Below are 12,879 nucleotides of genomic sequence, written 5' to 3' on the forward strand. Positions count from 1 at the left end.
CATATTCACAAAAAGGTGTAAATTTACGTCTACGACTAGCACTTACGTCTGCCGTAGATTTACGTTTACGTGCAAGAAGCACCTTATTCTCAAAGACTGTCGTAAATGCAAACGTAACTTAGTTGGATGTAAATCTACGATTTAGCACTCTCACTGGAGTAATTAAAAAAAAAAAAACATTAGTAACGATGGCTACTGGGTAGATAACAATGCGCAAAACGCAATTTTGTTTGTCGTCTGCTAACAATAACATTGCGAACAGTGAACCATGGCATTTTGGTATTGGTGAGGATCCGCGTTTTGGTACGAACTTGAGGACATTTCTTAAAAAGGAAAAGATAACTCAGGAGAAATTGGCCGAGTCGAAAAAATCTGTTCGATCACTAACAAAAATCTGTTCAATCTGTGGGCGTTCGGCATTGCAAACTGCTTCATTTAATCGAAATGCTGCCAGTTTCCGTAAATAATAGTAAATAACGGTGATCGTGTTTGATTTATTATATGTACACAACTTACGTGCAGCGTTAGTTGCAACCGGAGGCACTCTTATATTTACGTCCAACTTTACACGTAACTTACGTTTTCGTTGTTTCGTGAATAGCTCTTCAGTCGTAGATTTACGTTTACGTGTAAAACTAGACTTACGATGTTTTGTGAATATGGGTCCAGGTCCCTGGGTGATAATTAAGCTGAGTCAGCCAAATCCAGTAGTTCAGCATGATTATTTTAATTCAGTTCCATTTCAGTCCGCCCCCCCCCCCCCCCCCCCCCCCCCTCCCCCCCTCCCCCCTCCCCCCTCCCCCCCCCCCTCCTCGCCCAAGCTTCATTCCGTTTAAGGTACGTGTTGGTCCGTTTCGGTAGTTCATTGGACCGGCAGTTGTAGCAGTAGTAGTAGTAGTAGTTGTTGTTGTTGTTGTTGTTGTAGCGGGAGAACTTGAACTTTAATTACAGTTAATTACATATACTTAATTTCTGCTAATGAATAAGCTGTGAAGAATCGAATCAGGAACTCTTTTCCCGGAACTATTTTACGGGCTTTCGGTCGAAGCAGATATTCGCCAGGCTGAAGTCTGTACATGTTTGACACCTGAATTCCAGTTCCGTAGTTACTGTGATTTTCTTCCACCAACTCTACACCTGAATCTTTGCGCTGTTTGACAAAGAATGGAATATATGGGATTTGGTTTTTCCATTGTTCCTGTTGGGTTTTCATTTGGGGGGGGGGGGGGGGGGGGGTATTGTATGTGTGTGGAGAGGGGTGATGTGGGAATTTCGATTGATCAAGGGCATTCTGATTACCAAAACAGAAATACAATTTAATTATTATAATGCACGTTAAAAATTAATTAACTATTTAATTATGTTAAAATGTCACAGATGAAATGTAAAATATAAAGATAATTGTGTTTGTGTGTTTTTGTTATAACTTTTTTTTAATATGAGGTTGTGTTTTTTTTTTTTTGGGTTTTTTTGTATGTTTGTTGATTTGTTTGGACTTTTCGGTTGTTGTTCTGTTGTTTTCTTTTTGTTCGTCTTGTTTTTAAGACATCACTAGAACACAACGGGTAATTAATCATCAGTTATTGGATGTCAACCATTTTGGCAATTCTGACACGTAGTATTCAAAGGACATCTGAAACATTTTGCCATTAGCAGCAAGAGTTCTTTTATGTGCACTTTTCTACAAACAGGGCAGCACGGCCTTTGATATGCATCTGAAGTGTAATGCATTTAATTGTAATGCGGTTGGAAATGAATACAGCGAGTAACGAATTCTAACATTGAGCAATTCGCATTTAATCTGGTTGAAAATGAGAATGTCGGATAAAGAATTCTAACATTGAGTAATTCGCATTTAATCCGGTTGGAAATGACAAAGGCGGATAAAGAATTCTAGCCTTGAGCAATTCGCATTTAATCCGGTTGGAAATGACAAAGGCGGATAAAGAATTCTAACATTGGGAAATGATAATGGCGGATAAAGAATTAACATTCAGTATTTAATGAAATGGTTCGAATAAAGATTGAGCAATTGAGAATGGCGGATAAAGAATTCTAACATTGAGTAATTCGCATCTAATGTGGTGGTGGGAAATGAGCAAATGTCGAGATGGTGGATAAGAATTCTAACATTGAGAAATTCGCATTTAATCTGCTGGGAAATGAGAATGGTGGATAAAGAATTCTAACATTGAGCAATTAGTATTTAATCTGCTGGGAAATGAGAATCGAATAAAGAATTCTAACATTGAGCAATTCGCATCTAATGTGGTTGGAAATGAGAATGGCGGATAAAGAATTGTAACATTGAGTAATTCGCATCTAATGTGGTTGGAAATGAGAATGTCGGACAAAGAATTCTAACCTTGAGCAATTCACATTTAATCTGCTTCGAAATGAGAATGTCGGATAAAGAATTCTAACATTGAGTAATTCTCATCTAATGTGGTTGGAAATGAGAATGGCGGATAAAGAATTCTAACATTGAGTAATTCACATTTAATCTGCTTCGAAATGAGAATGTCGGATAAAGAATTCTAACATTGAGTAATTCGCATCTAATGTGGTTGGAAATGAGAATGTCGGACAAAGAATTCTAACCTTGAGCAATTCGCATCTAATGTGGTTGGAAATGAGAATGTCGGACAAAGAATTCTAACATTGAGTAATTCGCATCTAATGTGGTTGGAAATGAGAATGGCGGATAAAGAATTCTAACCTTGAGCAATTCGCATTTAATGGCAACTCGGTCTTGACTTCGTGTTGTTCGCTGAATTATCTGTACGCACACAGGTACGAAACCTGCAGTCGTCATACCTGCAAACAATTGACCATGTTAACAACCAGTCGTGAAAGGAAAGGAAAGCAATATAATCCAGGAAATTAATTAAGCGCCATCTGAATTGTATTGTAGCCAAAAATGCGTCTAGAGGCAGTTGTTCGTGCAGACGTAGTTCAGACACGGCGGAGCGGGGGGTAGCCGGGGGGGTGGGGATGGGGGAGTCTGTAGCCCTCCAATGAATTCTGAATTTTACTTATAGCAGTTTGTTTTGCTTAACGACACCACTTGAGCACATTGATTTATTAAACATCAGCTACTGGATGTCAAACATATGGTAATTTTGACACAGTCACAGAGAGGATACCCGCTAAATGTTTTCCATTAGTAGCAAAGGAAATTTTATATGCATCATACCACAGACAAGATAGCACATAGCACGGCATTTGATATACCAGTCGTGGTACACTGGCTGGAACGAGAAACAGCCCAATGGGCCCACAGACGGAGATCGATTCCAGACCGTCTACACATCAAGCGAGCACCTTACCACTGGACTACGTCCCGCCCCTTTACTTGCATTTCAGAACAACTAGTTTTCCCAATTGTATAGGGGATCATACTCCCAAGACCCCTGTTTGGTGCCCTCGGTCTCAGTCAGCCCTCCCCCCCCCCCCCCCCCCCACCCCTCCCACACACACACCAATGTATATTTGCTTTCGTCGTGCCGAATATTATGTTTTACATATACTATATATCTACTAGATATTTTCTGAGATGGCATGCATAAATTACTTACGAGAAGCACATCAATGTGATTCCAGCTCCATAGTTAATTATTACTATACCTTTTCATGCATATTTATGTTTTCTGTCTTTTTCCTTTTGATTAGTGCTGCAACGATAAACCGGTATACCGGTATATCACGATGTTTCATCAGCTCGATACGAACCGCGGTACAGTTTTGTGTATCGCGATATTTACACGTTATTGTTTTCTTGTATCTTATTTGACAAACAAACAGAAAGTGTGCAAATAACCATGCATAGCACTCGTGTGTTTACGCGGCGACTTTAAACTTAGCGATGACACGAACTGGCAGCAGGCGAAAAAGTACATGATTTTTAGCCTGGGAGATCATATCGAAGTCGATAGAATTTAGGAAGGAAAAGTAAAGTAAAGTTTGTTTTATTTAACGACGCCACTAGAACACATTGATTTTTTTTATCTTATCATCGGCTATTGGACGTCAAACATATGGTCACTGTTTTTAGAGGAAACCCGCTGTCGCCACATAGGCTACTCTTTTACGACAGGCAGCAAGGAATCTTTTATTTGCGCTTCCCACAGGCAGGATAGCACAAACCATGGCCTTTGTTGAACCAGTTATGGAACACTGGTCGGTCCATAGGTTTACACCCATTGAGCCTTGCGAAGCACTCACTCAGGGTGTGGTGTCGGTATCTGGATTAAAAATCCCATGCCTCGACTAGGATCCGAACCCAGTACTTACCAGCCTGTAGACCGATGGCCTTTTTTTATCTTTTTATTTGTGAAACTCAATATTGCACATATACATAAAATTTACAAATAAAAATAATAAAAAGATTCACACATATCCACGCACATACTCTCGCATAGAGCCACTCACACATTTATCACGAACTCACACACATTCACACAAACACACGCAAACATTAAAAGAAAATTGAGGGATATTGATCTTACAAGATAATATGACATTTTAAAGAAAAATACTAAATATAAATATTAGTTTTCAAGTGGGTATATAAAAACTAATTCATCATTATTTAGATCAAGAAAAATATTATTTTTAATATATTTATTAATAAATGCAGAAAATCTATTTTTAAAGCGATATTGATTTAAAAGTAGTATGAAGTACTGATGCAGATAATGCTTAAAAAACTTAACAATATTAATATTTACACCCATAGATTCCGCTATTAAACGTCTCTTGAAAACTGATATTCTATATATTGAGAGCAAAGCATTGATGAATTCATTTGAGCAATTTTGTATTTTGAAGTAACACCCAAAAAGCAATATTTTTTTTTAATAATTCTAAAGAAAAACCATTATCCTTAAACATATAAATACATATTTCATGAAAAATAGAAATTAAATCATAAAGTTCATCACAATACAACAATAAATGACACATATCTTCTTCTTGTTTAAAACAAACAGGACATTGGCTAGATGCTACTTTACCGTATTTAAATAATTTAGAATATGTGAATATAATGTTATGTGCTGTCTTAAAATCTAAGTCAACAAATTCCGAAGTCTTATCACAATAATGTATAATTTTCCAAACTGGCTTCCAATCGTGGCCTAACCACGACGCCACCGAGGCCGGTGATATATAGGAAGGAAGGAAATGTTTTATTTAACGACGCACTCAACACATTGTATTTACGGTTATATGGCGTCGGACATGGTTAAGGACCACACAGATGTTGAGAGAGGAAAACCGCTGTCGCCACTTCATGGGCTACTCTTTTCGATTAGCCGCAAGGAGTCTTTTATATGCACTATCCCACAGACAGGGTAGTACATACCACGGCCTTTGTTACACCAGTTGTGGAGCACTGGCTGAAACGAGAAATAGATCAATGGGTCCACCGACGGGGATCGATCCTAGACTGACCGCGTATCAAGCGAACGCTTTACCACTGGGCTACGTCCCGCCCCTCAATATAGGTGACCGTCTAGTATGTGGAATATTTGTCATTGTAATGTTGGTTTGGGGGGGTTTTCACGATTTTTGTCTGGACTAACGTAGGAGAAACCTACTGGTAATTAAAGGTAGGTCCTAGTAAAGTACAAAAATGTTCCCTGGTGTTATCTCAAGCTGTCAAACGTCCCAACGGTCATATCTGTTATTAACTTTCTGGACACAGTACTGAATACTCGTACGTTATATATATATATATATGGTAATTAAAATTCATACATTTTATTCCTTTCATTTATTATTTATTTCATTATGTTAAATTTAGACAATTAGATTTGTTTCGCTTCTGCCTTCATTAAACAAATCCATAAATATCAGATATATATCGCAATACATACTGCAATACGGTTTGTCGTATCGCAATATATCGCAATACGGTTTTGATCGTATCGTTGCACCCTACTTTTGATACATTAAATACTGATGTAACGACAGTGACACTTGCTTGCAATCTTTTTCAATATCCTCTTTAAACGCAGAACGTTAATTTTAGTGTTTTGTATTCACTTGCGAAGCATAAAGCTGTATCCTAAAGCTGTATCCTAACCGGACGCAAGCGACCCGAGCGATGCGAGCGATTATTTTAGAAATCATCAATTTCAATTGCTGCATCCTAAAACTGTATCGGGGGCGAGACGTAGCCCAGTGGTAAAGCGCTCGCTTGATGCGAGGCCGGTTTGGGATCGATCCCCGTCAGTGGGCCCATTGGGCTATTTCTCGCTCTAGCCAATGCACCACGACTGGTACATCAAAGGCCGTGGTATGTGCTATCCTGTCTATGGGATGGTGCATATAAAAGATCCCTTGCTGCTAATCGAAAAGAGTAGCCCATGAAGTGGCGACAGCGGGTTTCCCCACTCAATATCTGTGTGGTCCTTAACCATATGACTGACGCCATATAACCGTAAATAAAATGTGTTGAGTGCGTCGTTAAATAAAACATTTCCTTCCTTCCTACATGCAGCGTATCAATCGACATGCTATTTGGATCGATTCCAAACTGACCGCGCATCAAGCGGCCGCTTTACCACTGGGCTACGTCTCGCCCCTGCATGTAGGAGTTTCAGCGATATGTGTTACTATTGGCGTCTATGGGATTTGATTTGGTGGTATACACCCATCAGGTGAGAGCTTTACCACTGGTATACGTCTCGACCCTGCATGTAGGAGTTTTAGCGATATGTGTTACTATTGGCGTCTATGGGATTTGATTTGGTGGTATACACCCATCAGGTGAGAGCTTTACCACTGGGCTACGTCTCGCCCCTGCATGTAGGAGTTTTAGCGATATGTGTTACTATTGGCGTCTATGGGATTTGATTTGGTGGTATACACCAACCAGGTGAGAGCTTTACCACTGGTATACGTCTCGCCCCTGCATGTAGGAGTTTAAGCGACATGTGTTACTATTGGCGTCTATGGGATTTGATTTGGTGGTATACACCCATCAGGTGAGAGCTTTACCACTGGTATACGTCTCGACCCTGCATGTAGGAGTTTAAGCGACATGTGTTACTATTGGCGTCTATGGGATTTGATTTGGTGGTATACACCAATCAGGTGAGAGCTTTACCACTGGGCTACGTCTCGACCCTGCATGTAGGAGTTTTAGCGACATATGTTACTATTGGCGTCTATGGGATTTGATTTGATGGTATACACCAATCAGGTGAGAGCTTTACCACTGGTATACGTCTCGACCCTGCATGTAGGAGTTTTAGCGACATATGTTACTATTGGCGTCTATGGGATTTGATTTGGTGGTATACACCAATCAGGTGAGAGCTTTACCACTGGGCTACGTCTCGACCCTGCATGTAGGAGTTTTAGCGACATGTGTTACTATTGGCGTCTATGGGATTTGATTTGGTGGTATACACCAATCAGGTGAGAGCTTTACCACTGGGCTACGTCTCGCCCCTGCATGTAGGAGTTTTAGCGACATGTGTTACTATTGGCGTCTATGGGATTTGATTTGGTGGTACACAAATAAGGTGAGAGCTTTACCACTGGGCTACGTCTCGCTCCTTCATGTAGGAGTTTTAGCGACATGTGTTACTATTGGCGTCTATGGGATTTGATTTGGTGGTATACACCAATCAGGTGAGAGCTTTACCACTGGGCTACGTCTCGCTCCTTCATGTAGGAGTTTTAGCGACATGTGTTACTATTGGCGTCTATGGGATTTGATTTGGTGGTATACACCAATCAGGTGAGAGCTTTACCACTGGGCTACGTCTCGACCCTGCATGTAGGAGTTTTAGCGATATGTGTTACTATTGGCGTCTATGGGATTTGATTTGGTGGTATACACCAATCAGGTGAGAGCTTTACCACTGGGCTACGTCTCGACCCTGCATGTAGGAGTTTTAGCGACATGTGTTACTATTGGCGTCTATGGGATTTGATTTGGTGGTATACACCAATCAGGTGAGAGCTTTACCACTGGGCTACGTCTCGACCCTGCATGTAGGAGTTTTAGCGACATGTGTTACTATTGGCGTCTATGGGATTTGATTTGGTGGTATACACCCATCAGGTGAGAGCTTTACCACTGGGCTACGTACTGTCCCAATATTTTATGACTGATAGATGTACCATTTGATTTTACCAGTTCAACTGACCTTCCTCTGATATGGTGAAGTATATCTGATGTTTGTTTCTTGGATCTGCAGCATCCTTCCATTCACCATAGATATTTGTAATGTGATCTGCACGCACACGAACAAGCAGACAAAACAAACAAACAAAACGTAAGACATACATTAATCAAATCTGATACATCAGTCACAAATTATTATTTTATCAAAAACAAATTGATAAGTGCTGCTATTGTAAATGGGTGGGTAATTAAAACAGGAAAAATGTCGTTCTGCTAGTTAACGAGTCTACCGCTGCCAAATATAGTGACATTCAACCCACATTACTGACATAGTTTACAATTGTCGCAAATGAAAAGAATGACAATGAATAATAAAAAGAATACCCCCCTCGTATCACGCGATATCATAATTTATCAGCACGAGTTGATAAAAGTATGAAATTCGAGGCTTGCCGATAAATTATGATATCACAGGACACTCGGGGAGTATCCTCTATGTATACACAAGCAAAGCCTTTGAAAAGTTAAAAGTTAAAGTTTGTTTTCTTTAACGTCACCACTAGAGCATATTAATTTAATAATCATCGGCTATTGGATTGGAAACATTTGGTAATTTTGACATGTAATCTTAGAGAGAGGAAACCCGCTGCATTTTTCCATTAGTAGCAAGGGATCTTTTATATGCACCACCCCAGAGACAGGATAGCACATACCACGGCCTTTCAACGCTTTAAAATAGCTCAGTGAGCCCACCGACGAGGATTGATCTTAAACTGACCGCGCATCAGGCAAGCGCTTTATGTATGTATGTATGTATGTATGTATAAATGTATGAATGTATGTATGTATCTATGTATGTATGTATGCACGCACGAACGAACGAACGCACGCATGCACGCACGCACGCACGCACACACGCACGCACGCATGCATGCATGTATGCATGTATGTATGTATGTATGTATGTATACGATGTTAATCAAATCAACTGATTATCTCACCCAATGGTCCGGCAATACCACTGGCATCAACACGCGTCGAGAGACTACAAATCGTCTGGTGTGAAAAGTACTTAATAAAGTCACTCAGACGAATCCAGAACTCCGCCTTCTCGCTTGTGGCCTTCTCCACTACACCCTCATCCTCTAGAGTGCTCCATTCTTCACTCCTGCGTAAACAATACGGTTGAAGAATAAATTTTTCATGAACTCTTTAATGAATATGGTAACATCAGAACCGGTAACTTAATTTTGTTAATTTATTTTTTTATTTTATTTTTTTTATTGGGGAGGGATGGGAATTCGCGAAAATAAATGCTCGTGAACTGATTCATTTTCATTAAATCGCGAAAATTTGATCCCGCTGATTTGTATTTTACAGTATGCATGAAGTATGTTAAGAAATATGACTGGCAAGACATCGTTGTACAGGAAATATTCAATGATATAGTCGTCATGGACAACTGTTTGAAATTCGAAATAATCCCATACTGAGGATTGATCCTATGACCCAACTTACCCTCAGGCGGGATCTCTTCCACCGGGGGAAATCCCAGTAGTGGCCAGTACTATATTAAAATGAAATGTTTTACATGATTTTAACAGTATTTATTAAAAATTATTATTAGAAACTTTTTTTTTTTAGAGATGCCAAATGTTTAATTATATGTTATCAGGGGTCGAAATATTACTGTTCCGACCGGTTTTTTCACCACGTGGCTGGGAGATATTTTTGCCTGACAATTGCGTTTATACATTATGATCATGTTTGGTCCGGCGTGTTTTGAATCGGTCCGGTAGAATTTGTAGCTTTCCGGACCGAATGTTCGGCACGAGTTTCAGCCAATTTCGACCCCTGAGTTATGAATATTTGTGCTCAATTAGATCCTGAAATAAGCATTGGAGAACGCAGTGTAAGATTACCATTCACTCCATGGACCCGTCCAGCATCCTCTTCCAAACAGATTTTTCATCCTAACTAGACACACAGTGCTGCCATCTCGTGTGTTAACCTGGCAATCAGTCAAAATGCATTGTTTTAATTTTAAAAAACTAAACAATATTAATTCAAATAAATGAAGTGAATGGGCAGACAGGCGATAAGCAAGGAAGGAAATGTTTTATTTAACGACGCACTCAACACATTTTATTTACGATTATATCGCGTCAGACATATGGTTAAGGACCACACAGATATTGAGGGCGGAAACCCGCTGTCACCACTTCATGGGCTACTCGTTTCGATTAGCAGCAAGGGATATTTTATATGCACCATCCCATAGACAGGATAGCACATACCACGACCTTTTGTACCAGTCGTGGTGCACTGGCTGGAGCGTAAGCCTATATAAATGCCTCTCCTCTCCTATGCAGATAGGAAGGAACAAAGGAAATGTTTTATTTAACGACGCACTCAACACATTTTATTTTCGGTTATATGGCGTCAAACATATGGTTAAGAACCACACATATATTGAGAGAGGAAACCCGCTGTCATCATTTCATGGGCTACTCTTTTTTATTAGCAGCAAGGGATCTTTTATATGCACCATCCCACAGACAAGATAGCACATACCACGGCCTTTGGTATACCAGTCGTGGTGCACTGTGTCCTTAGCCATATGTCTGACGCCATATAACCGTAAATAAAATGTGTTGAGTGCGTCGTTAAATAAAACATTTCTTTCTTTTTGGATAAGATGATGAAATTGTGTCCACATTGTACTTACTAACTTTAAGTTTTACTATCATTGTTTTAATTACGTTAACCCGTTAAAGGCATTATCTCACATTACCTGGATTTTAATTCAAAGTAATCAAAAGAATACAAGGTGTATGAAATAATATGGAGATAATTTGATAGCACAAGTTTGAAATTAAGTGTCAGTTCCATTATAATAGCCATTTTAAATACTACAGAAACAAAATCAAAAACAAAAAACAAAAATAAACAGAAAAAAAGCAAAAACAAACAAACCCAGAAATAAGAGTGTGGTAAGTTGCATAAACATTTACTTTAACGGAACCTTGGGCATAGCAAAATAATGTATTAGTTTAAAGCAGTTGTGTGTTTGACGACTTTGCTTTAAGTATAAGACTACTTTTACAATTAGCTACAAAACATTAATAAGCAATTTTTTTAAAATAATAAAAACGGAACATTGCAGAGTTACTGTATATAAACCCAGGCTAAGACAAACAAACAAAACGAAACTTAAAAAAAAAAAAAATCAAACAAATAAACAAAACAAACCAAAACCAAGAACAAAACAAACAATACACGCGTTTGGGGCTTATTAGCGCGGCAAATGTATAATCGTGTTTATCCAAAACGTATATTAATAATATAAAGGCCACTGTCTGAATTTCAATTTAACTGTCTTTAAAACCAATGAAATATCCTAAATTTCAAGAAATTGGAAAATGGTCATCCCATTACCCACATTCTTACGTGGTCTTTAAACGGACGTCTTGACAGGTTTTAGTTTTTTTTGTAATGTAAAATAGTACATGTCATGGTTAATTTTCTTTTTTGTTTTCCTCTCCGCAACCCCTCCGATTATACTTACCAATGTCATGCCATTTACGACATATGAATGTTTAGCAAGCAATCCTTGATCGTCGCTTTCGCACTGAAATAATGAAATGTGTTTGTTAGGTGGATGAGTGCAGCATGACAAGCAAGACAGTATGATTTAATTGTAAAAACAAGTGCTGACCATGATTCAGAATTGTTATTTTGCATGTTTTACGACTGAGATATCATGGGAGTAGTAGACCCAGCTCAAGTGCCGGGTCTTCTACTCATGGGCTTAGGAAACGAACTCTGTGTGTGTGTGTGTGTGTGTGTGCGTGTGTGTGTGTGTGTGTGAGAGAGAGAGAGAGAGAGAGAGAGAGAGAGAGAGAGAGAGAGAGAGAGAGAGAGAGAGAGAGAGAGAGAGTATGTAGAGAGAGACAGAGAGATAGAGAGAGACCGACAGAGAGAGAGGGAGAGAGGGGAGATAATGTGTGTGTGTGTGTGTGTGTGTGTGTGTGTGAGAGAGAGAGAGAGAGAGAGAGAGAGAGAGAGAGAGAGAGAGAGAGAGAGAGAGAGAGTATGTAGAGAGAGACAGAGAGATAGAGAGAGACCGACAGAGAGAGAGGGAGAGAGGGGAGATAATGTGTGTGTGTGTGTGTGTGTGTGTGTGTGTGTGTGTGTGTATGTGCACGCTGCTTCCACGCCTCAGCTGAGATGGCCAAACATATGCTATGTCGCTTTCAGTCGAAATGCATCCTCTATGGATAGTTCATAGTAATATGCATGTGGAGAACAAGGCATAAACTGGCTGATTACCAGGTTTGTTACAAGCAAATTCTGGTTTGTATTCAACATTGGGTTCTGCCAATGAGTGCGAGCAGGAACAAAGTAGATATTAAATGATTCAAAGAGGCGTCAGGATCACGGGGTAGTCTGGGAGCAGTGGGCCTTACCGCCCCCAACTCTGGGGATTACGCACCCGCTTTTAATAAGCGAATGAAGAACTGGTTCCTCTAGTTGCTGGTTTCCTATACCTGCGACCATATCCAGTAGACACGGTCGTTCGGGTCTTGGTTGGAGGTGTATGATTAGTACCAGTCGATGGAACATCGATGCTCGTTAAGCTATATTCATTCATTCACTTCAACTTATTTTCGTGCTTATATCCAAGTAAGGTTCAAGCACGTTGTCCTAGGCACACACCTCGGCTGACTGTGGGT

General features: G+C 39.7%; 1 protein-coding gene across 2 annotated transcripts in view; it reads right to left on the bottom strand.

Annotated features, from left to right (window-relative positions):
• Window positions 1-782: 782 nt before the first annotated feature.
• The window catches only part of LOC121367212, a 22,052-nt gene continuing 9,955 nt past the window's right edge, over window positions 783-12,879 (bottom strand). For both annotated transcript variants that reach the window (XM_041491318.1, XM_041491317.1), the window contains 6 exons: window positions 11,712-11,774; window positions 10,066-10,154; window positions 9,145-9,311; window positions 8,166-8,252; window positions 2,720-2,817; window positions 783-1,150 (listed from right to left, as the gene is read on the bottom strand). In XM_041491318.1, the coding sequence (XP_041347252.1) occupies window positions 956-1,150; window positions 2,720-2,817; window positions 8,166-8,252; window positions 9,145-9,311; window positions 10,066-10,154; window positions 11,712-11,774 (699 nt within the window). In that variant the 3' untranslated portion in view covers window positions 783-955. The remainder of the gene's footprint in view (window positions 1,151-2,719; window positions 2,818-8,165; window positions 8,253-9,144; window positions 9,312-10,065; window positions 10,155-11,711; window positions 11,775-12,879) is intronic.

Source organism: Gigantopelta aegis, unplaced genomic scaffold, assembly GCF_016097555.1.
Source record: "Gigantopelta aegis isolate Gae_Host unplaced genomic scaffold, Gae_host_genome scaffold1922, whole genome shotgun sequence".
Classification (NCBI taxonomy): domain Eukaryota; kingdom Metazoa; phylum Mollusca; class Gastropoda; order Neomphalida; family Peltospiridae; genus Gigantopelta; species Gigantopelta aegis.